This window comes from Rhinatrema bivittatum, chromosome 4, assembly GCF_901001135.1.
Source record: "Rhinatrema bivittatum chromosome 4, aRhiBiv1.1, whole genome shotgun sequence".
In the NCBI taxonomy this organism is placed as follows: Eukaryota; Metazoa; Chordata; class Amphibia; order Gymnophiona; family Rhinatrematidae; genus Rhinatrema; species Rhinatrema bivittatum.
In genome coordinates this window covers 345,196,222-345,222,224 of record NC_042618.1, presented here as the reverse complement: position 1 = coordinate 345,222,224, position 26,003 = coordinate 345,196,222, and the positions used below count along the sequence as shown (strand labels likewise).

The window sequence follows — 26,003 nt, the reverse complement described above, 5'->3', positions numbered from 1 at the left end:
TGAATTCAAGGCTCCCCTATGCTGCTGTCTCTCTATGTGATCCTGGAAAAACTACTTTATCTCCTGTTCCTCAGTTTACCCAACTCTAGCTAAGTAACAGTGTGGTTTTGTCATATTTTTGCACTCTGGAAACACAAATGCAATCCAAGTGTCAGAAATGTGTCACTTGATCATTCATCCCAGAAATGGCAGTGCTAAACAATGTAATGTGCATTGCAATCCTGTTTAAACAGAAGGTGCAATATTATTATTAGCCTTTATTAAAGGCAAAAGAATGGACTGGAAGTTCAGGTCCCTGCGATAGTATTGTTAACCCTTTGTTATCTGGGTGTATGGTGGGGGAAGGGGGACAATAGCTGTAAAGGCGCCTGCTCTGGTGGATTTCTCAGAGAAGCAACATCTGCTCCACTGGAAATGTGTCTGGAAAACAAAGTTGGAAGAGTTGGGGAAAGCCACATCGACCAACTATCGATTGTCTGCCTCATTCATAATTAACTCATTGCAGGGAATCAAGATTTTGTTTGTATACTAGGCTAATGAATATTGTATTACTTTCAATTCAAATTCTTATCCAGCATTTTTGGAAATAATTGTTCTGAGGCATTGAACTGTTCTCATATGGAAGTTTTGATTATTCTTTGACAGAAACAATGAGTGAACGGTTTCATTTTTCTCATGTTGCACTTAATCCATACTGGTTCTTTCTTTTGCTCAAAGCCATACAAAGGAGGACAGATTAACTCCTCAAAATAAACACTGTACATTATTACCACAGATATATTATTTTAAATATACAGTAAGAATACTGTATAGAGGATAATGCTAAACATTCTTATATATCAATATTATCAACAATATATGGCCTCCATTTATTATTGTGCACTTATGGATAGGCATGTAGACCAATATTACAACTACATGCATATTATAGCTGTATGTTTGTTATAGATACACTTACCTAATATATTTACCAGTATATTATAAATTATTGCATATTATGCATATTATTGCATATTATGCATATTGCATAAATTATTGTTATACCTCAATATAACTCATTGCCCATTTACTAATTTACACATAACTTGTCAACACGACATTATTCAATACTTTCTTTTCAGCTATATTTACTTGCAAACATATTTACCAAAATGGTAGAGCTCAGAAATATACACAAATCTCAGTTTTTATGCTTATTGTTATATACTAACTACATCTACTAGCACCAGTGCGCTTTCATGTTATCTATACACTATTCATCATTATTTATCCTATTAGCTATATCTACTTGCTGTTGTATTTATAAACAGAGTCATGGCATATATGAATATGGATCTCTATTAATACACATGTTGGGGAGGGGCACTGCTCAGTGATGTCACTGTTACTGCAGCTGTTCGTTTGACGTCAACTTTTCGGTCTTCCCCAGTTAATACCCATGAACGGAGGGGTTCTGATTCGGGATTCCTTTCTGCCTGGTTTGTGCGCCATTTTCCAGCCGGCTGCAAGCCCGCGAGCCTGTCCGCCTCCAGACTGCCAATCTCCATAGAAACCGTCCCCAAACACACCGGCCAGCGAGACTCGGAAGCGTGGGCTAGAGAGCCACCCGCAGCTCTATGGTTTCGGTGAACACACGAGGTAGCGCACTGATTGATGGAAGTGGGGAAAGGCTTCTTACAGCAGTGTTGTGTTTCTGAACTTAATATTGTAACAGGAGTCAAATCGCAGGACATCTGGAATGCAAGGGCAAAAGAGCGTGTAATGTTGAGAGCCGTTGAAAGGGCAGAAGCAGCATGGGGTACTGAGGATGGAGGGAGGAGGGAGAAGGGAAGGGGACTTGGAGAGCGGGAGGGAGGTAAGGATCATTAGGTCCGTCTTATCTGTCCAGTTTCTTTCCTAGTACAGTGGTATAGATCTCAGTAGATCTCTGGCTTTTACCTTCACTTTTTTTTTTTTTTTTGCAACTAGGGATCCTTTGTGCTTATGCCATGCTATCTTGAACTCTGTTACTGGGTTTTGTTTTGTTTTTTGTTTTTTGTTTTTTTGTCTTTGCCACCTCCATGCCCTTCCTGTATCCACCACCCTTGCCATAAATCTTTTCTGATGTTACTTCCAAGTTTACCCCTGGAACCTTCATACTGTAACTTCATCTGAAAAAAAAGGTTTCCTTCCTGTTCTTAATTTAGATGTTTGAACGTTTCCCCTCTGTCCCTCCTAGGGTATACGAAGTCCATATTCAGCTGCTGTATGGCTCAGCTAGTTACCTGGATAAACTTACATTCATCAGCGCAACGACACCACTGAATATATCTGGTTGTCTTAAAGTTAGCCGGATAAATTTATCCGGCTAACTTTAGGACAGTCCTATGGGCTGACCAAACTTAGCAGGATAGGTTATCTAACTTTGAATCTCCAAATTAGCCAGATAATTTATCCAGCAAAGTCAGCTCCTCCTTGGAACGCCCTTGTCCTGCTCGCCACTTAGCTGATAACTAGTTATCTGTGGGCTGGATATTCAGCTGCCACTACTTAGATGGATAAGTCCTAACTTATCTTGGTAAATAATGCTGAATATCACCCTCTAAGTATTTAGGTCCCAAATGAGGTCTCATCAATGATCTATACAGAGGCATTATTTTTTTTTTTAATGCTGGTTTACCTCTCCTTATGCATCCTAGCATCCTTATGAATTTGGTTACCATTTTATTGTACTGTTTTGCCTCCTTGAGAGCAGCAGATCTTTCCAAAGTGTCTTTCCTTTTTAGTGCATATCAATATCTGAATTTCATTGCATACTGTGCTCTCAGATTTCGGTACATTTTTGTAATGCATATTAATTGCCAAGCACTTGACCATGCTGCAAGCTTTCTTAGACCACATCTGATTTTGTCTGCTGCCTGAGGGGTATCTACTCTGCTGCAGATCTTAATGTCATTTGTAAAAAGGCAAGATTTTGCTTCTAACTTTTCATAATAATGCTTATAAAGATATTGAACAGAATCAGCTCCAAAATAGATCTCAGAGGCAATCCGCTCATCATGTTTCTTTCTCTGGAGAAAATTTGACGGCTACCTTTTGTTGTCTGTTACTCAAACCAGTTTCTAATCCAGTTCACCAGGGGCATAGGGTGACTACTGAAGTTGATGGTGCACTAGAAAATTTGCTGCTAACATGACCAAAAAACAAGATTTTTGAGATCCTCCAAAACAATTATATCTAACCTTTTAAGCACAGTAGTGGGCAATTCCGGTCTTTGAGGGACAGAAACTAATCAGATTTTCAGAATATCCCTAATGAATATGTATGAGAGAGATCTGCATATACATCTATTTCATGCATATTCATTAGGGATATCCTGAAAACCCGACTGGTTTGTGGCCTTTGAGGACCAGAATTGCCCACCCCTGCTCTGGCAGGCGTAAAATCTCAGCTCTAATCAATTTTATGTACTCCAGGCCATAAAATGTTAATTAGATGTTTATCTTTTTCACACAGTTATTACTTTAATGTTAGAAGAAAATGATGTTGGTATTAGAAGAAATCAGGTATTATAAGTTACTAGGTGTTACTGGCCGCAAACAAAAAACTAGGAATGTCGCTTCAATGCGCAAAAGCTTCTTCCTCCTTAGAATTTGCAGTCTTTAAATCAACCCACCTACAAATAGGCCTAGTGTACGCCCCTCCCAGTTGCCTTGAATCGGACCCTTCTCTATTAATCGAACACATTGCTAAACACATCAACACAGATTCTCTGGCTATCATTCTGGGAGATTTCAACCTTCATGTTGACTCGACTCCCCGTTCCTCCAGCTGTGACACTCTCCTCAACACGTTAAGCCTCATGGGGTTCAACCAAATAATTAACGAACACACACATAAAGCAGGACACACGTTGGACTTAATATTCATAAATGACAGCCTCTCCCCTCTCTCTCACCCAGTTATTTCTACAATCCATGGTCAGATCACAGGTTGATCTCCACTACTCTGAAGAACAGCCAACCGATCCCCCCGTCTACACAAAAAACCAAAGTACAATTCAGGAAATTGTGTAACATGGACACCCTCAGCACTCACCTCTCCTCAGAGTTAGAACAGCTTGACCTCTCAGACCCTATCTCTGCGTTATCTTCATGGTCGAAAATCACTGAAAGAGTGGCAGACCTAACCTGCCCGTTAACCACCAAAGTCTTGCAATCAAACAAGGACAACAGGAAACCGTGGTACACACCGGAACTTAAAACCATCAAGCGTGAACTCAGAAACAGAGAACATTCATGGCGGAAAAACCCATCATCAGCAAACAAGAAAGCATACAAATCCCTCATGCATCATTACAGGATCATCATCTTCCGAACTAAGAGAGACTTCTTCACACAGAAAATCCACCACTTCATTTTTGATCTGAAAGCTCTTTTCTCCCTGGTCTCTTCCCTCACCAAACCTTCTTCTACGCCTATTCCGGATGACCAAGCTTCAAACAAAGCCGAAGAACTAGCCATTTACTTCAAGAACAAAATCTCAAATCTCATTGCCTCCCTGACGGACAATAAGGACCTCTGTCCTCCCCACGAAAGCCCTAAGTCTCCACCGCTGACCACCACCTTGGATACCATCGAGCCCACCCCCTCATTAGAAACCTTCGAGCCCACCTCTTCATTAGAAATCGAAAACGTTCTAAAGAAGCTCAAGCCAGCCTCTCACCCAATGGACTCAATCCCTACCAACCCCAAAGTTATTGCCAAACCTATTGCAGAGATCATCAATTGCTCTTTATCCGAAGGGACAGTCCCTGACCCTCTCAAACTAGCCATCCTTAAACCTCTGCTGAAAAAACCTAATCTATCACCAGACGACCCAGCCAATTTCCACCCTATAGCAAACCTACCATTTATTTCCAAAATCTTAGAAAGAATCGTAAACAAGCAACTCTCAGATTTCTTAGACAACAATAATATCCTCTCCTACACAATTTGGCTTTCAGAAACCCAGAAACACGGAGTCCTTACTAATCTCATTAACAGACGCCATTCTCTTGAACCTTGAAGAAAAACAGCCTTGCCTGCTCATTCTCCTAGACCTCTCAGCAGCGTTCGATACAGTTAACCACGATATCCTCATAGAGCAACTTTCAAACATCGGTATCAAAAGCACCATGCTCAACTGGTTCAAGTCCTTCCTTTAAAACAGGCATTACAAGGTCAAAATCAACAACAGTGTGTCACACCCTATCAGTTCCATCGTGGGAGTCCCACAAGGATCCTCCCTATCCCCGACCTTATTCAACATTTACCTCCTACCGCTCTGCCACCTTCTCACCAAACTAAAGCTATCTCATTATTTATACGCAGACGATGTTCAAATCCTCATACCTATCACACAATCTCTTGCTAAAACCTTGGAATTCTGGAACTCCTGCCTGAAATCCATTAACACTCTTCTAACTAAACTCCAACTGATCCTAAATACCAAGAAGACTGAGATCCTCCTCATCAACCTAGAAGGAAATCACTCTATCCAACACACACCTTACTACACAACCAGCCCTCTCTCCATAAGTCAGAAACCTTGGAGTCAGCATGGACATCCATCTGAACTACAAAAGCTTCATCAACACCACCACCAAAGAGTGTTTTTTTTAAACTTCAAGTCCTAAAACGTTTGAGACCTCTCCTCCATCTCCAAGACTTTCGGACTGTCCTTCAAGCAATAATTTTCTCAAAAATAGATTATTGCAACTCACTTCTGTTCGGACTCCCTGCTAATACCATCAAACCTCTACAGATGCTACAAAATGCCTCAGCAAGGATACTGACCAAGACCAACAAAAGAGACCATATTACACCCATACTGCGGAATCTTCACTGGCTCCCTATCAAATTCAGAATATTATACAAAGTGCTAACAATCATCCATAAAGCCATTCACAACATCTCCCCACTGGATCTTAAATTCCCACTACGATCTCACCTTTCCTCCAGACCGAAGAGGTTAGCATATAAAGACACCTTGCAGGCCTACCCCATGAAATCCTTATTAAGAAAAAGAGCCCTTTCCACATCTGGACCAACCCAGTGGAATTCGCTCCCACCAGATCTCCGACGTGAACAATGCTCAACCACCTTTAAGTAAAGACTCAAGACATGGTTATTTAAAGAAGCCTTTTCTTAACTCCAATGTCCCTGTTAATTTTCTCACAGCTTAGCTAGTAGAATTTTGTCACTAGCTATCCGCACGGATCTCTGTCGATCTTACAATTACACCATTTTGTCTCTCCCTATCCCCCTGTTCTCTTCCCAGTCATCTTCCTCCCCATGTCAAAAAATTGCTCGTCCTTCTCAATTGCTGATCAACCTCTTTTCGTTTTGCATCCAAGTTTTACTTCCTTGTTCAATGTAATGCAGTTCTTTTGCAATGGTTATCGTTATAATGTAAACCGAGGTGATTTGTAACTTGTTACAGGAATATTGGTATATAAAATTGCTAAATAAATAAATATAAATCTTACCTAGGCTGAAAAGGCTGAGGAGAATGGGTGGTGCATGCCAGTCTGTCCCTATCCCCAGGGTAGAGAATAGCCAGCAGATTCCAGTTCAAAGAGGAGGCCTCTGCCTTAATGGCCAAGGAAGGAGAAGGGCAGAGTTGCTGGAGAGGATAATTTTCTGGAAAACGGGAATTAGTGACCTCAACGGGATGAAGGCTTGAGAACCATTGGGGACTGGGGATGAGACTTGGGAGCTCTAGGGCCACTAGGAGGAGATGATGACCACTGGAGGAATCGCAGGGACGGGGGCTCTGGATGAAAAACCAGGATCACCAGGGCAGAGAAGAAGAGGAGGAGGGTAGAGAGAGAAAGGGCCCCATTCTCTGTACCCTCCTCCTCCTTATCTCAGTGACTCTCCAACTTCAGCTCCCAACAGTGTTAAACACCCTGTTTCTTAGCATACGGACAGGATTCTCCAAAACCAGTGGGTTTTACACCTCTACCAGCAGATGGAGACGGAGCAAAGCTAACATCACAGTATATATACCCCTGCAGTGACATCAGGCCAACAGTATTCTCTGTCTCAAGAAGATGGTGGACATGCATCTGCCTACTGGGCATTGTTTTAAAAAAAAAAAAAAAAAAGAGAAGACTTATTTGCCCTGGTCTCCTGTGGTGATACTTTATGGTCCCTCCCTCAGTTGAGAATTCCTGAGTGATTTCCGTGATCCCTCAGATGAGTGCCTTGGTCCAGTAGCTGGTTTTTCAACTGGCGTGGCCTTAGCTATTTAAAAAAAAAAAAAAGGCTGAAAGGCAAGCAGGTTCAGGAAGAAAGGGCAAGGTTGTTGTCACCGTGTCATCAGATCTTCCTCTTTTTTTCTTGTTTGCTCTTTCTTTCTTAGCAGTCAGTCAGGTTAATCCACACCAGTGGGTTAAGCACCTCTACCAGCAGATGGAGATGGAGCAAAGCTGATGTCATGGTATATATATACCCCTGCACTGACAGCCCACCAGTATTCTCCATCTCCAGCAGATGGTGGATGTGCATCTCCCTAATGGGGATTGCTTTAAAAAAAATAGAAAATGAAAGGAGAAAAGAACCACAAAGGTTCTCTTTGTCAGCTACTCTTTTTAATATTTATTTGTTACCTTTGTGTACATTGTCTGGTTTAGGTATTGTGTATTTTATTATGCTGATAATGTGCAACTTTTAGTACCTATAAATTAATCCATTGAGGATATTCTGAAATTAGTAGAAGTTTATCTGACCCTAATTCATATGAGATTGGTCTTGAATAATAAAAAAACCGAAATTATCCTTATTAGGAAATCATCTTTAAGGTTTAACGGTTTTTATTATTTTCAGTCAACAAAAACAGACAACAAGCCATAGGTGAATTGGTTCTGCACCCAGGAAATCATCTTTAAATAAAACCATTTACTTTAAATCTGATGCAATGCAGATTGAAACAGTTAGACAAGCTTGTGACCTAGGTATTATCATTGACAGTGAATTCAATATGAAAATAGAAATTAAGCAAAAAATTAGAGAAGGTTATTGTAAACTGCATATATTAAAGCATCTGAATTCCTTGCTTGGTTATGATGATTTTCGCATTATTCTCCAGACCTTGATTTTCTCTACCCTTGATTACTGTAATGCCCTTTTTCTTGGATTACCTGCAAATTCTTTAAGAGCATTACAATTACTACAAAACGCAACTGCCAGAGTTTTATGTACTAGTAGTAAAACGTTTGATCATATAATAACCACACTTGTTTCCCTGCACTGGCTTCCGATGAAGTACAGAATTGACTATAAAGTACTATGCCTATTGCATAAATCACTTAACTATGATAAAATGAAATGGTTGAATGCCTCCCTACATTTGCATATTCCTGAAAGGAACCCGAGATCAGCTAATAAAGGCCTATTAATGGAGCCATCTGTCAGAACTACACATCTAACCGATTGTGGAATTCTCTCCCTATTGAGCTGAGACTACAAAAGGATTTTGTGATTTTTAAAAAGAACTTAAAAATATGGCTGTTCAAGCAAGCATACGAATGTAGAGTATTCATTTGGAATAAGGCACATGGTTGAAATTTATGCAGAAATACTGGTGGAACATTTTTTTACTGGATTCTTTTATCTTTTCTTATTTTATCATTTTCTTATTTCTTATTTAATTATCTTACTACTTCAAGTTTGACTATGTAATCTTATTTGTTTTATGTTTTCTTTTATTGTATAACTGTACACTGTTATGACTGAATACAGATTGACAGTATAGAAATGCAATAAATAAATAAATAAGAAGGAAATTAATTCACCCCGCTCTCCTGTGTGGATACCTTTTGGTCCCTCCCTCCTTCGGGTTTTCCTGAAGTGATATCTGCAGATTCCTCCCTTAGTAGAGTGCCTCAGTCCGGTAGCTGGTTTTCTAGCGTACATTTAGTTATAGAGAAACAGCTGAGAGGCTATCAGGTACAGGAAGCCGAGCATGGCAGTGAAGGCCTCTCCACCCATAGTCATAGACCGACTCTATACTCAGCAGGGACGAGCTGAGCTCAGATAAAGAGTTAAAAAAAAAAAAAAAAGGAAAGCAGTGAGGGTTTCCATTCCCCTTCTGGTCTCTGAGCCTTGGCACGCCAATTCAATGTCCAGGTGAGTCTTGGCAGCTTTGCAGGTTGAGCAGCCTTTTGGCTAGGCCCCTCTCTCAGACTTTACTTACATGCCGCATAGTAGGCTACGGTGGTGTTTGCACACTTTTCTGTGCACAAGTCTGCTGTGAAAGTGTCTGACGTCGGTTTGCGCTTGCGCGCACGGGTGTGCACTCAGGCGGTCGCCTACTTGAACCGTGTATTGTGCTCCTATACTTTGGACACTTGGATCTTGTTTTTGGGTGCCCTGTCCACACTCACTTGAGCAGTCACCCAGCTGGGTGCACAATTGTCAGACACTTTGGGAGCGTGCTTGTCATATTCAGGCATCTCAGCTCAGTGTTCCCCCTAACTTGTGTCAGTGCTGCTTGGAGGCTCGGGCAGAGTTATCTCCGAATGCTTTTACTAAGCCCATCCTTCCCAGCATGATGCGGGAATGAGACTGGAGGGGAACCTGTCGGAGGTTTTGCCTGGTTTTGGGGCCGCCCTAACTGGTTTGTCAGTGGGGGAAGGCTACTCAGTAAGCGCAGGACCGACACCCCCTGGTTTTGGTATGGCCTGTGGTGGTGTTCACGTGCTTTTCTATGCGCAAGTTTGCCGCGAAACAGCTTGGTGGGTTCTACGCCCCGCTTGAAGGTTTTGCTCAGTTGCTGATGCAGCAGGCCTAAGAGTTCAGAACCGCAGGCCTGGTGCCGTGGATAAATCTGAGTACGTCTACACCTGCTGCGGGTCATGCCGATAGGGACCCAGATGGCACAGATGATGAAGGCGACTCTTCCTCCCTGGAGGATGGGAAATTCTTCCAGAATTGGAGGAATTTCCCATCCTCCAGGATTGCGTTTCTTTCATAGAGATAAGTTTCCAGCTCTGATTACCCAGGCACTGAAAATGCTGGGGGCGCCGGGTGCCGATTTCATGTCTGATCCAAACAAGAATCCCATTTAGATTCTTTACATAAAGCATTATGGATGCTATTCAAGAATTGATTGATCTTAAATGGGGTGCCCCAAGAAGCTAATTTTAAAGGGGGACGAGCCTTGGTAGCACTGTACCCCCTAGATCTGGTAGAGAGAGAGCAGTTGCACTTTCTGAAAGTGGATGTGTTGGTGTGTGCCGTCACCAAGTGGAAGACTATCCCTGTGGAAGGGGGAGGGGCTTGAAGGAAGTGCAGGATAGGAGAATTGAGGCTATCCTTAAGCAGGCCTTAAGGTGGTGGCAATGAATTGCGATTCGTCGACCACTTGCAGAGTCGAGCGGTCTGAATGATGTTACTGAATGCAACAATAGTGGCTTACATTAATTGCTAGACAGCAGCCAAAAGCCAGCAAGTGTGCAGGAAATAGTCCAACTCATGGAATGAGCAGAAGTACATCTTCAGGAGATCTTAGCCTCACATACTGCAGGAAAAGACAATGTAAGAGTGACTTTCTCAGAAGACAAAGTCTGGATCCCAGAGAATGGAAATTGTACAACGAAGCATTCCAGCTCATAATGGGCCACTGGGACCTCCCATTTCTAGGCTTGCTGGTGACATTACACAATGTGAAAGGTCCTTGCGTCTTCAGTCGCAGGAGAGATCTGAAGTTTTCGGGCATTGATGCTCTCATGCAAGAGTGGCCTTTTCTCCATGGCCCAAGTTGGGCAGATTGATTCGGAGGTTTGAGAGACACATGGGGTTGGTACTTCTGGTGGCACCAGATTGGCCTGGAGGTGGTGGTATGCAGATCTGCGGAGGCTTCTGGTGAAATATCCTTTCCGATTACCAGTCCACAGGAATCTGCTATGGCAGGTGCCTATGCTTCTTGAAGATCCGACTTGATTTTTGTCTTACGATGTGGCTCTTGAGAGGGCTCAGTTGCTGAAGCTCGGGTACTCCACTGCTGTGATTTCCACCTTGCTTCAATTGCAAAAATTATTCACATCTTTAGCCTATGTTCGCATTTGGCAAGTGTTTGAGGCTTGGTATGAGAAATGAGGGGTTCATCCTCGTTCGGTTAAAATCCCACTCAGTTTGGATTTTTGTGGGATGGGTTGTTTAAGAACTTGGCCCTTAATTCCTTGAAGGTTCAGGTGGCAGCTCTTGCCTGTTTCTGAGGTCACGGGAATGGTGAATCCTTGTCGGCCCATCTGTTTGTGGCCCAGTTCTTAGAAGGGGTGAAGCATCTTTGTCCCCCTTTGTGGTTACCGGTGCCTTTGTGGAGTCTTAGTCTGGTTCTGGATTTCTGGCAGGTCCCACATTTTTGACTACTGCGTAGCCTCTTCTTGAGGTTACTTACTAGAGGACGGTGTTCTACACGTAGAGTTTTCTGAACTGCGGACTCTGTCTTGCCAGGAGCCATTCCTGTGAGCAACTCTGGGGCAGTCTAGCTGCGAACTGTTCCATCCTTTTTTGCCGAAAGTGGTCTGGGATTTTCACTTGAATCAATCAATTCCCTGCCGACTCTGGAAAGGGAGAGAGATGTGGATGAATTTCACCTATTCCGGATCTTGGGTGTCAAATGGCATATCATGAGGTATTAGAGGTTTCTAATCTCTAAGGAAGACAGACCGGCTGTTTATAGTCTTCGGTGGGAATAAACGGTGAGTCGGCGTCACTGGCTACGATAGCCTGCTGGATTAAGGATATCATGGCCGCTTATGTGGATGCTGAGTAGCTGATGCCTAGTCAGGTTAGGGCTCATTCCACAAGGGCTCAAAAAATGTCATTAGCAGAGATTAGATAGTTGTCTTCTGTCGAGATTGCCGAGTTGCAATGTTGTTTTTCTTACACAACTTCTAGGCATTATCGCCTGGATGTGCAAGCCTTGGAGGATACAGCCTTTGTGCACGCATTGTTGATCGGACCATGGGCAGCCTCCTGCCCTGTTCGGGAGTAGCTTTGGTACATCTTACTGATGTGGATTAACCTATCTGAATGCTAAGAATGGAGAAATTACTACTTTCCTGATAATTTCATTAATCCACCTTCCTGCCCTTGGCTGCAGGATGGTGGTGCTATTGTCCTCCTGAGTGGCTGCGTTTCTGGTAAGTGCAGATCCAGTCCCTAGATTAGTAATATTACACTCCTTGTCTGACCTAAATTTTTTTTCTGTTAACTGTTTGAATGATTGTCTTTAATAGTTATGATCATGTACTGTTTAGTTGTCCACAATTGGCTTTTACAGAGAATACTGGTGGGCTGATGTCAGTGCAGAGGTATACATACCATGACATTGGCTTTGCTCTGTCTCCATCTGCTGGTAGAGGTGCATAATCCACTGGTGTGGATTATCCTGTCTTCATTAAAGAAAAGGAAATTATCAGGTAAGTAGTAATTTCTCCTTATAACAGTCCGCTGATGAATATGGATAAAGTTCATGCATAGTTATGCAGCGGGTAGATGGTGTTGTCTCTGCATTTTAGATCACTGACCTCTCGCTTTTTCACAGGGGAGCAACTCTGAACTATGTCCCATCCCATCTTCACCAGTGTTGTCTTGCCATGTCAGCAATTTTCTTCCTTTCAGATGCTCCCCCCTCTTCCCTGGGTCGGGTTCACTGCTCCTGTCTGATGAACTATCATTGGACAAACTCTGTTTTCTGCTCTTAGGGATTAAGCTGTTTTTAGTTGCTGTCCTAGGGCCCTTTATTTTTTATTTAGAAAGGAGCTTATAGTTAACAAGGTGATCTCATAAGCTGGGTAGCAGTGTTAGGCTGGTCAAAGTTCTTATCTTGTTTCTCTATCCTGAGACAGTGTTTCTTTGCTGGAACACACTTGTCAGCCTCTGACTTTTAAAGTCTGTGTCCCTTTGAGGTCATTATTCATATTTTGTTGCAAAAAGGGTAGAACATCTGGTATCTCCCTTACATTCCAGTAGGAGAGGAAAATTGGCCAATACAAGTACTGTTTTTCTGCCAGCCTCTAGCCCAACAAAGACTCCTCCCTCTCTCTCTCCTACCCTGCAAGCTAGTCCAAGGCCCAAGCCCAGAGGCAAAGAGGCTGAAGATCGAGCCAGTGCGCACTCTGCTCCTAAGCCTCATCTCTCATACAGAACCAGGAGGAAATGGGACTTGAGAACACAGCGTGTGCTGGTTCATTCTCCAGCTACCATGTTTATTTATTTTATTTATTTAAAAACTTTTCTATACTGTCGTTAAGTAACATCACAGTGGTTTACAGTAAGGCACATAAATTAATGTTGATAAGTGTATAGAACCATATAATCTAAACAGGTGCCATAAAGGTTCGGTTACATAATTTTGTGATAAATACTATTTGGTGAATGTGATAAATCTTGTCCTTTTATACCTGCATCATATTTAATAACAAGTATAATTTTAAAACCGAATCTTACTTTTAGCATTGAGATAAAATAAAAATACGCACATATTGGGTTAGGTGCTGTGCGTGGATGTTCTACTGCCCACTCCCTACTCCTTTCTGTTTTCTATTCTCCATTCTCTTTGTGATAAGTTTGTTTAAAGAGCCAGGTTTTTAAACTTTTAAAAAAAGTTTTGATGTCTCTTTGTAATCTGATCTCTAGAGGCATCGTGTTCCATAGTATGGGTCCTGCTAATGATAATGCCCTTTCTCTTGCTTGGGTTAGTTTTGCTGTTCTGACGGAAGGGACAGTTAGGAGTGCTTTGTTGGCTGATCTCAGGTTTCTATGAGGGACATGTACACAAAGTGCTGTGTTCAGCCATTCTGCTTTTTCGTTATGCATTAATTTGTGTAAGTGCATAGTGTTTTGTACTGTATTCTGTGCTCAATGGGTAACCAGTGTAATTCAGCCAGGGTTTCGGTAATGTGGTCTCTTTTTCTTTTACCAGTCAGAATTCTTGCTGCAGTGTTCTGTAGTATTTGGAGTGGTCTTAGCGTTGTGTATGGTAAACCTAGTAGTAGGGTGTTACAGTAATCCGTGCTAGCAAATATTAAAGCTTGTAGCACTGATCGAAAGTTTGCAGGTGTTAATAGTGGTTTTAATCTCCTGAGAACCATGAGCTTTGCATAGCCTTCCTTTACTTTTAAAGATATGTGTTGTTTCATGGTTAGTTCCATGTCAATTAGTACTCTGAGGTTTCGTACTTTCTCTGCTAATTCTATTTTCTGGTTGTTTTTGAGCGTAATTGGGTTTTGAATGATCTCTATATTCTTTCGTTCTAAATGTAAGACTTCTGTTTTTTCGATGTTAATAACTAGCTCCATTTGGTTTAGTAGCTGTTTGATAATATCTAGGTACATGTTAGCTAGGTTTAATTTTTTTTCAATTGTGTCATCGATGGGTAGGATTAGTTGAATGTCATCAGCATATATGTAATGTATGATGCCCAGACCTGCCAAGAGGTGACATAAAGGCAGCAGGTATATGTTAAAGAGTGTTGCAGACAAGGCTGATTCTTGTGGTACTCCTGTTTAAAGGTTTATTTTTTTCTGATCTTACATCTTTGATCTGTACTTGGAAATATCTGTTATTTAGATATGATCTGAACCAGTTTATTGTTTTGTTGAGTAATCCTATTTCTTCTAGTCTTTTTAATAGTATGTCATGATTTACTGTATCGAATGCTGATGACAGGTCTAGCATCACTAGAATGTAATGTTTTCCGCTATCGAAACCTCTCATGATATTGTCTGTTAGTGAAAGTAGCAGTGTCTCTGTGCTGTAGTGTTTACGGAAGCCTTTTTGTGATGGGTACAGTATATTATTGTTGTCCAAGTGTTCAGCTAGTTGATTTTGTACATTTTTTTCTATTAATTTAGCAATTAATGGTAGATTTGATACTGGTCTGTTGCTAAGGGTAAGTGGGTCACTGTTTTTCTTCTTTATAATTGGTTTTATGATTGCTCCTTTTAGTATATCTGGCATTGCTCCTTCCTCTAAGGATAGATTTATGATCTTCACTAATATCGGAGATACTATATTGGCTATTTTTTTTATGTCCAATTACATGTGGGGCTGGATTTAGCTTTTTTTTTTAGCATGGATTCTACTTCCAGTTCTGATATCTCGTTGAATGTACAGCATTGTGTAACATCTCTTTTTTGTATTTTGATTTCTTGCTTAGTTATGTTTGGGATTTTGGTTTTTAGGTTCGCAATTTTGTCACTGAAGAAATTTGCTATTTCATTACATCTATTTTCTGGTAGGTTTTGGGGAGATTCTGATTTGTCATTGGTGAGATTTTTTACTATGGTAAATAAGGTTCTTGGGTTATTTGCAAATTTCTCTATTTTAGAGCTGAAGTATTGTTTCTTTGCATCAAGAATTACTTGTTTGTAATAGGATAAGTGTTTTCTGTATTTAGTTAGGTTTTCGGATGTTTTATCTTTCCTCCATTCTCTTTCTTTTTTCCTAAGATTTCTTTTGACTTCCTTTATCTTTTCACTATGCCAGGGATGTATTTGTTTGGGTTCTTTGATGCGTATAAATTTTACTGGGTTTATCTCATCAGCTAGTTTGTTGGTTGTTAGCATCCATGCTGTTACTGCAGAACAGCAGTCTTTATAGTCAATTTCATTTAGTTTTTCTTCTAATTTGTCTTTCAGTGTGTCTATGTTATAAGGCAGACGATACTTAAATTCGATGGGTTCTTTTGTCTGTTTCATTTGTGGTTCATTAAATTTGATAGAGGATGAGCTAGTGCTGCAGCTGCTGCTGCTGCTGGGATAAGGCCTTGGATCAGTCTGTGCTACTAAAAGAAAAGATTTGTTGGGGAGGGGATGTGGAGGAAAGGGGAATGTTGAGGGGTTGGGGCATGGGGCTTTATTTTATTATTTTTTTTGTGGAGAAAGTTGGCAACCCAAACCCCAAGGGCTTTTGTGCCTTGGGCAGCCACACTTTTTTCCAATTTATTGATTTTATTTTCAGTATTTATATGCCACACAATCCAGAAATGTAGGTGGTTTATAGGTTAACATTCATAAAATCGCAATATTAAAATAAATAAAGCATAAAATATATCAAAACATGCACACTATTAAAATAGAATTATGATAAAAATAAAACATAAAACATAGCTGAGCTTAACCAATTCTGCAGTTATGTGAGTACCTCTGCTATCCACATGGTTTAATAAAATGCCAACTGAAATAAATATGTACTTGTTAAAATTGGTGCATAGCTATAGGTAAAAAGAAAACCCCTGATAAAAAGAAAGCACTTTAACTTAAATCTTGTAGCTGAAATTCAACTCTAAGTTTTGTAGGAAAATACCAGATGTTTCACTACTATACAGCAAAATATGAATACTGATTTCACAAGATGGTCAGACCTGTATTGCAGCAGAAATACAAAGATGATTAACTTTGGCCAGAATGGCAAGACATGACTGAATTATCTGATCTGCCCGTTTAGTCCTCTCTGAAGAATAACAGCTTCTCTCTGTGAACACTGACCTAAGAATGCAGGCCAGATGTATTTATTTAAGGACAGTTCCAAGACTTGCAGCAAAGCCCAATCTTCTTGAAAATGAGAACCACCAATTCCAGAAGGCGGACTTGTCAGGCAGGTGAACTCTGTCATACAGCAAGATCAGCTCCTTGGTCAAGATGTCACAAAACTAGGTGTCATGTGGTCAGAGATCATGAGAGTCAGAGAGGAGAGTTCTGGCAGTCCAAATTGAAAAAGAGACCCCATTTCATGTGCCTGTTTGATAATGTATGAGCTCTTGCATATGTATAACCTGACTTTTAAAAACAGCATTGGAGAGCGACTCAGGAGGCGGTGGCAGATGATGACTCATTAACACCTGAAGACAACACCCATACCACTGCTCCCTGCCCCTCCCTATAGCCCAGCAGACAAGCTTCAGCATTCCGGAGAACATAGAATGGACGATTAACTACAGCAACTTTCCCAGCTCAGCCACAGCGACCACTCCAGGGTGAGATAGCTATGTTTATTAATAACACCCTAAGCAAGACTAGGATATAGTGATGTGTATGGTTCTGAGTTCACCTATAATGTGCTAAGCTGTAATCATTATAATTATCTGCTGTGTTGAGGATTGTAGTATTAGTGTCTTCTCTAGGAGGCATGAGGTGTCTGTATTGTTGGCAAGTCTGAAATGTCTGACAATAAAAAGGTATTCTGAGATAAAAGTTGTCTTTCAGATAATAGGATGACTAGGGGTACTCCATGAAGTTAGCAAGTAGCACATTTAAAACAAATCAGAGAAATATTTTTTTCACCCAAAGCACAATTAAGCTCTGGAATTTGTTGCCAGAGGATGTGGTTAGGGCAGTTAGTGTAGCTGGGTTTAAAAAAGGTTTGGATAAGTTCTTAGAGAAGTCCATTAACTGCTATTAATCAAGTAGACTTAGGGAATAACCACTGCTATTACTGGAATTAGTAGCATGGGATCTACTTAATATTTGGGTACTTGCCAGGTACTTGTAACCTGGATTGGACACTGTTGAAAACAGGATGCTGGGCTTGATGGACCCTCGATCTGATCCAGTGTGCCAATTTATGTTATGTCCTTTCCTGGGCTTCTTGTATCGCATATCCGGTAATAAGTTTCTGTAGTACTGCTAGTATCCCACCAGAGAAGGAAGGGGAAGCAGACAGTCTACTCCTGGGTACAGCATAATCTTATATTCCTACCATTTCTTTACAATTTGTTTTTTAAAGTTTCTGCAATACAAACAGAGTTGTAAAATAAATCTTTTTCTCTACACTTGGAATAATATGCAGTACATTGGCAGGAGCTTTCTCAGCTTTCTCTTCCCTCTCCAGGTTCAGACACCCTGCTGAGCTTTGTCTGCCCAGGATTGCTGGAGCTGGCTCAATAAAGTCAGCAGAAGACTGTCTAGCACAGCTAGACCCTTCCAGGAGCACCGCAGGCCTCTAAGAAGAAAAACATAATACAGATCATCCTCCTGGGTTTTAACAGACTGCCACATGATCCACCTTGCCCTTCACCACCTTCTACCTCCCTCAATACCATCAGCCCTCAAGGATGGCTGCATTTGGTCAGTTACCTGTCATCCAACAGCAGTAGGCCCTGTTCCTCTAACACTTTCACTTCCTGTGAAGTTCCAAACACATCCTGCAGGGTCAGACTGGGCATAAACTCCAACCAATGCTTGAAAGGAAAGAGAAAAAAAAGAAAAAGAATTGTACACACTCAGGAGTTATGGAAGTCTTATAGCACATGTTAAAAGTCAAAATAGGCTGCTAGTTCCCATCCCACAGATTTGTAATAATGTATCTGCACCATGACTGGTAGTGATTCTTGTTGGTCTAGTTCTGCACTGATAATTCTGATGGCAGACTGGTCTCGATTGAAAGAAGAGTCTTCACACTTTAAGATTTAGGTAGTTTTGAAGCCACATCTTTAAAAACAAAAGGTTCATAAACCTCTTGCACCACTGCCCCACAACTTAGTAACTTTTCAAAACAGCACATGGGATAGACCCAAGGCAATGCTTTTTTCAGGAGAAGCTAGACTCAAATTTGTGCTGACCACAGCTGCTTCTCTGACAGCTGAGGGCACATGCTCACCTCATGCGTGATTCCAACATCCATACGCAGTCCCATGACCAGAACTTCCTCCAATCTACAGTCAAAACAAGTCAATGAATAGATATTAATGTCCTAAGGTCAGGATCTGCAGTATACAGGAGGTAGGGCAGAGGACCTGAACAATCAACCAAAGGGGCAAAGGTCTATAATGCTGCACATTACAGCTGTTATTTGAACCACAGCAGTGGTCTAGTGGTTAGAGTGATGGGCTAGGAAACCAGAGTTCAAATCTTACTCCCCGCTACTGACACTCCTTGTAACCTTGAGCAAGGTGAAATTACTTCTTACCTGATAATAGTCATGGTTAGAGGAAAGGAAATTAACAGCAATGACTCGTTATTTCCAGCCAACTTGGAAGTACTGAGCTCAGTAAAAAATTTAATACCAACTGATCTTAGGGGCTGGTTTTTCACTCTTCAGTTCTTCAAACAACTCATAACAAAGAACACCCTGCATCGTCTCCAAATAATGGACGAACTGAAACCAAAATCAAGTAGGCAGCCTAGGGAAGGACTGAGGATTGGCCTGCCTTCCTTACAGGAAAGGAAATTATCAGGTAAGAAGTCATTTCACCTTCCTCTGCACTCAGGCAGGCCAATCCACACAGGTGGAATGTATCAAAGCTACTCCTGCAACTGGTGCAAGGCTGCCTGCATTCCCATCAACAACGCCCATGCGAAGGCTATGACTTCTTGAGCCTTAACATTCAAGTAGTAATGCTTAGAGAAAGTATATAAGGTGGACCACATTGCTGCCTGGCAAATCTCAACAACAGGAGACAACTACCGAATCTCTGCCCATGAGACTGCCTGTATTCCAGTGGAAATGCGCCTAACTTGCTTAGGCAATGGAACATCTGCATCCACATGAGCAGTTGTGATGACCTCTTTAACTCAAAAGGCCGCTGTTATCTGCGACGCCGGTTCCCCTTTCTACTTCCACCATGGAAAACAAACAACTGATAAGTCTTCCTCAAGGATCAGGTAACCTTCAAATACTGCATTAGATGCCACTTCACATCTAAGGCATATAACAACTGATAATCCCGCTCATTTCTATCCCTGTCCAGTGTGGGCAGGGAAACAGACTGATTCAAATGGAACTCCTATACCACCTTCGGGAAAAAGGAACGTACAGTTCTGAGCTGCATTGCCCCCAGAGTTATCTGTAGAAAAGGCTCACATCAAGAAAGAGCCTGCAGTTCGGAGATACGACTCGCCAAACAGATCGCCACCAGGAAAACTATTTTCAAGGTAAGCAGCCGCTAGGAGAGATCATGCAGTGACCGAAAAGACATGCCAAAAATCTCAGTACCAGGATAAGTTATCAAAGAGGCACAGGTAGACGCAAGGGGGGCTACAGATGCTTGACCCTTTTCAAGAACCTAGACACATTTTGATGGGAGGACATTAATCTTCCACCTACAGCATGCAAGAGCTGTTTAGGGCCAAGCCCTTAACCAAGCCCTCCTGGAGAAATTCCAAAATCAGTAGGATCTCTACTCAGAGGGTGAGAACCTCTCACCCCGCCCCAGTTCTCAAATACTCTCCAAACCCTAATATAAGTCAGAGATATAGAAAACTTTCTAGTGCGAAGCAATGTGGATATCACTGCCAGAGAATAATCATGGCTCATCAGATGAGCCCTCTCAATAGCCAAACTGCCAGTCAGAACTAACCCGGATTTTTGTGTTCAATCGGCCCAATGCAGGAGATCCTCCCTGACCAGCAGTCTCATAGGACTGCCCACTAGGAGTCATCAGAGATTGGCGTACCACGGCTTCCATGGCCAATTCGAAGTTGACACAATCTTCTGAATTACCCTGCCGATCATTGGTCAGGAAGGGAAAACACCCCGCTCCATGGTCACTGTTGAACCAGGTCCAACCCTTTCTCCAAATTGGGCCGAGACAACTACCATGAGAGACTGGACCTGGCGTCCCCTTTAAGTGGCAAAGGCAGCTGAAACTCTTCTGAAAACAGATTCCAACAGGATAAAAGCGCCCTCTGGAGAGGTCGCCCATGGAACCAAGTCCAGCATAGACGCCATAGAGCCTGGGACCTGTAAATAGTCCCAGACTCTGGGAACTGAAAGCCACAGAAGTCGAAGCAACTGAGCCTGCAACTTGATCACACTCTCCATGGTAAGAAACACTTTTCCGGTGCAGGTATCGACTCAAGCTCCCAGATATTCCAATGACTGGGAGGGTTCCAAGTGAATCTTTGCCAGGTTCACCACTCAGCCTAACGACCGTAGTAGCTGCATGATGCGATTAACCGAACGATGAAATTCCAATTCCAACTTTGCCCTGATGAGCCAATCGTCTAGGTATGGATGCACCAGGATTCCATCCCTCCTGAGTGCCGCCACTGCCACTATCTCACTTTCATGATATTCCATGGTGCAGTCACTAACCCGAAAGGAAGAGCCTGAAACTGAAAATGATCCCCTAGCACCATGAACCTCAGAAATCTCTCATGGTTGGATCTTATGGGAATTATGTAGATATGCCTCCATCAAATCCAATGATCCCAAAACCTCTCTCTTGAGAACCGCCGCTATTACCATCTACAGTGTCTCCATCCGAAAGTGCAGCACTCGCAGCACCGCATTGACCCTTTGTCGATTGAAGATAGGTCAAAAGGTCCCCTCTTTCTTGGGAACCATGAAATACACTGAGTACCTGCCTAAAAGAAAATTTGGTTCTTACCTGACAATTTTCGTTCCTGTAGTACCAAGGATCACTCCAGACTCCTGGGTTCATTCATCCATGCCAGTAGGCGGAGACAGAGAAAGTAAAACTGACACTTCTTTATATATCCTGATGTTCCCTGCACTTCCTCAGTATTAATCTGTACCAAAGCTGAATGCAAACAAACCATCATGAAAAAATCCACTGAAATATAAACTTTGAGAACTTGACAAAACCAACTTCTGAAAAATATAATGTACAACAGTAAAACGGACGACTCTCCATCCTCCTTAACTCCTGGGCGGGACTCTGGACTGATCCTTGGTACTAGAGGAACGAAAATTATCAGATAAGAACCAAATTTTCTTTTCCCTGTACATACCAGATCAGTCAGACTCCTAGGATGTACCAAAGCTTCCTAAACAGGGTGGGACCTGGAGAGTCACGCTTGCAATACGCTTTCGCCAAAGGACCGAGACTCCTGATCTACCACATCCAGTCGATAATGTCTTGCAAAAGTATACAGCGACTTCCAAGTCGCTGCCCTACAAATCTCTTGTGGTGATACTAGATGAGCCTCTGTCCAAGAGGCCAACTGAGATCGAAGCCACCTGGTAATGATGGTCTTGGAAGCTTGAAATCCCTTCTTCGGACTGCTGCACAAAACGAAAAGATGGTCAGATTGTCGAAAACCATTCGTGACCTTAAGATATCTGAGCAACGCACGACGGACATCCAATAGCCGAAGTTCACGAGCATTTGGTTCTGAATCAGACAAGTCCAAAAAAGCTGGCAGCTCAACTGACTGATTAACATGAAAGGAAGATACCACTTTCAGGAGAAAGGATGGAACCGTTCGTAAGGATACACCCCCGTCTGATATCAAGAAAAGGATCACGACATGACAGAGCCTGTAACTCTGAAATTCGCCTTGCAAAGCAAATGGTTACCAAGAAAACAACCTTCAAAGTCACATCCTTAAGCGTAGCCCTACGTATGGGTTCAAAGGGAGCCTCACACAAACCTTGAAGAACCAGATTGAGGTTCCAAGGAGGACAAAGCCTCCTCACCGGTGGATGCAGATTCTTAACCCCTTGAATAAAATGGACCACATCAGGATGAGAAGACAAGCGATAGCCATCCAGGTTCCCCTTCAAAGACGCCAATGATGCCACATGAACCTGAAGAGAGTTGAAAGCAAGGCCCTTGACCAAGCCGTCCTGTAAGAAAGATAACACGTGAGACATGGAAGCGCGCAAGGCCTGAATCCCCTTCACCACACACCAAGATTCAAAAACCTTCCATACTTGGACGTTTGCTACTGAAGTGGACTTCCGCCTAGATTGGAGGAGCACAGTAATCACCAGCTCCGGGTATCCCTTTGACCTTAAACACCTTCTCTCAAAATCCATGCTGATGGTTTTGGCCTGGTTTTGGCCTCTGTTGGAAACAGGATGCTGGGCTTGATGGACCCTTGGTCTGACCCAGCATGGCAATTTCTTATGTTCTTATGTTCTTAACAAAAGGGATCTACCTGATTGGAAAATACGGGACCCTGATGTAGTAGACCGGGAAGATGACTGAGCCGTAAGGGACCTTCGACCACCAGATTCAACAGATCTGTGAACCAAGGCCGGCGTGGCCAATCCGGGGCCACGAGTACCACCTCCCCTGGGTGCCTCTCTATTTGCCGCAGGATCTTGCCCACTAGAGGCCAAGGAGGAAACATACAGCAGAACTCCCCGTGGCCAGGGAAGGACCAGAGCATCTATGCCCTCGGCGCCATAGTCTCTGCGTCTGCTGAAAAACCGAGGTGCCTTTGCATTGTGAGATGTCGCCATCAGGTCGACCCGCAAACAGCCCCACTTCTCCTGATTGAGGTGCATTGTTGTATCCGACAACTCCCATTCCCCCGGATCCAGAAGCGTGCGACTGAGATAATCGGCTTGTACATTCTTGACCCCGGCAATATGAGACGCCAAGATTTGAACTAAATCCTGTTCTGCCCACTGGATCAAGTCCTGAATTTCCAGCAACACCGCATGGCTTCGGGTGCCTTCTTGCCTGTTTATGTAGGCTACAGTTGTTGCATTGTCTGAGAGAACTCGTACCGACCACCCTTGGAGTAAAGGCTGAAAGGCAAGCAAAGCCAAATGCACTGCTCTGGCTTCCAACTGATTGATAGACCAAGACACCTCTACGCTCGACAAGGATCCCTGAGCCGCTTGACTCTGACAAACCACTCCCCAACCCGAGAAACTTGCATCTGTGGTCAGAACCACCCAATCCGGAATCTCCAAGGATACCCCGCGCCGGAGGTTTGGGAGTGTGTAGCAACCACGACAGACTGTCCTTGGTCTCCGGGGGAAGAGAAACGTGATACTGCGCCGACACAGGACTCCACTGGGCCAGAAGCGCTCTCTGAAGGGGACACATATGAGCAAAGGCCCACGGCACCAGCTCCAAGGTGGACATCATGGACCCGAGGACCTGTAAAACATGCCAAGCACCGAATCAGCGACTGTAGCTTGCGGACCCTCTTGTTAGTCAGAAAGACTCTGCCTTTGTTGGTGTCGAAGAACGCTCTCAGATACTCCAGACTCTGTGATGGTACCAGATGGCTCTTTGCCAAATTCACCACTCAGCCTAACAATCGCAAGGTCTGAAGTACCGTTTGTACCGCTGTACGGCAACTGGCTTCCGACTTCGCCCGAATAAGCCAATCGTCCAGGTAGGGATGATGTGATGCTGCCGCCACAACCACCCTGATCTTGGTAAAGACCCGAGGCGCCGTGGCCAATCCGAACGGAAATGCCTGAAACTAGAAGTGCTGCGCCAATACCATAAAGCATTGATGGTCCCGGGAAATAGGGATGTGAAGATACACTTCCATCAGATCTAGGGACGCCAGGAACTCCTGAGTGTGCACCGCTGCTATAACCGAGCGTAGCGTCTCCATCCGGAAACGGGGAAACCTCAACTCCACGTTCACAAGTTTCAAATCGAGAATGGGGGAAAAGCTCCCTCCTTCTTCGGGACTCCAAAGTAAATTGAATACCGTTCCTTTTGGAGTCCTCCAGAGGGACTGGCACCATGGCCCCTAACTGCTGTAACCTGCGCAGAGTCTCCTGCAGTGCCCTGTGCTTCTGCAGCAATCTGCAGGGGGAGATTAGGAACAGGTCGCGGAAGGGCCGAGCAAATTCTAAAGTGCAACCGTCTTTTATCACATCGAGTACCCACTGATCCTGTGTGATCTTGGCCCACTTCCCGTAAAACCACGCTAGCCGACCTCCTACAAAAGGAACGGCGGAGTGGGCCGGCCTCCTTTCATTGAGCAGATTTGGGCCCGGAAGCAATGGTATTGCTGGAGGTTCTGAAGGGTCTACTGCCCCCTTGAAAAGGCTGACCCCAGGATTGACCTCCAGGGGAGAAAGACCTCTGTGTCGCCGCCCCCATGGGGCGCAGAGAACAAAACCTGCGAGTATCCTGAAATCGCTACCGAGTGGGAAAACTGCGCCTACCCCTCGGCCTGTCCTCTGGCAAGCGAGGCACCTTAGTGTCTGCCAACTGCTTCACAATCTGATCCAATTCCTCTCCAAAAAGGAGACGACCCTTAAAGGGTAAGGATGCTAACTGGGACTTAGAAGAAATATCCGTGGACCAATTTCAAAACCAGAGCAGGCGGCGTGCCGACACCGCAGCCCCCATAATACAGGATGACGTCCAGACCACGTTGTGCAATGCATCTGCCACAAATGCAATCGCCAATTCTAGCCGATCCGACTGACCTGCTTGCGCATCCGTGAGAGTCTGCTCCTCCTGGGAACGCTGCACCCAGCGTAAACAGGCCCTCTGCTTGAGGCTGGAACAAATAGCCGCGCGAAGACTCAGAGCCGAGACCTCAAAAATCCTCTTGAGCTGAATCTCTAGCTTGCAATCCTGAATGTCCTTCAGAGCTGTAGCACCCGCAACCGGGATAGTTGTCTTCTTCGTAATGGCGGAGACCGCGGCGTCCACCTTGGGTAGGGCAAACAACTCTAGGGTCTGTTCCGGCAAATATAGCTTAGCCATCGCCCTACTGACTCTCAAACCCGCGTCTGGAGTATTCCATTCCTGCTCCACCACCGTCTGAATGGACTCATGGTACGGAAAACCGACGGAGGGATGCCTCGTGCTCCGCAAAATTGGATCTGCACCATCCTTGCAAGAGTCCTCAGGCAGAGACTGGAGCCCCAACTCCTCCAAGACCTGAGGCAGGAGTGGCATCAATTCGTCCTTGCGGAACAACCTGAGGATCTTGGGGTCATCCCCCTCTGCCGCTGGCCCAGAATCCAAATCATCATGGCTTTACCCAGGGCAAGTCTTGCCTCACAAATCTGCTTCACTTTTTTGAAGGAGTTAATAAACATGTGGATAAAGGTGAACCGGTAGATATAGTATACTTGGATTTTCAGAAGGCGTTTGACAAAGTTCCTCATGAGAGGCTTCTAGGAAAAGTAAAAAGTCATGGGATAGGTGGCGATGTCCTTTCGTGGATTGCAAACTGGCTAAAAGACAGGAAACAGAGAGTAGGATTAAATGGGCAATTTTCTCAGTGGAAGGGAGTGGACAGTGGAGTGCCTCAGGGATCTGTATTGGGACCCTTACTGTTCAATATA

At 43.4% G+C, this 26,003-nt stretch overlaps 2 protein-coding genes across 2 annotated transcripts in view; both read right to left on the bottom strand.

Moving 5' to 3' along the window:
* Positions 1-1,540, bottom strand: part of LOC115090937 (MYCBP-associated protein-like) — a 140,822-nt gene extending 139,282 nt beyond the window's left edge. Inside the window, exon 1 of the mRNA XM_029600628.1 lies at positions 1,437-1,540. Coding sequence (XP_029456488.1) covers positions 1,437-1,491 — 55 coding nt within the window. The 5' untranslated portion in view covers positions 1,492-1,540. The remainder of the gene's footprint in view (positions 1-1,436) is intronic.
* A 15,933-nt stretch (positions 1,541-17,473) lies between these two features.
* The window catches only part of RSAD1 (radical S-adenosyl methionine domain containing 1), a 36,873-nt gene continuing 28,343 nt past the window's right edge, over positions 17,474-26,003 (bottom strand). Inside the window, exons 7-9 of the mRNA XM_029600630.1 lie at positions 18,633-18,687; positions 18,110-18,213; positions 17,474-17,975 (exon numbers count right to left, since the gene is read on the bottom strand). Coding sequence (XP_029456490.1) covers positions 17,867-17,975; positions 18,110-18,213; positions 18,633-18,687 — 268 coding nt within the window. The 3' untranslated portion in view covers positions 17,474-17,866. The remainder of the gene's footprint in view (positions 17,976-18,109; positions 18,214-18,632; positions 18,688-26,003) is intronic.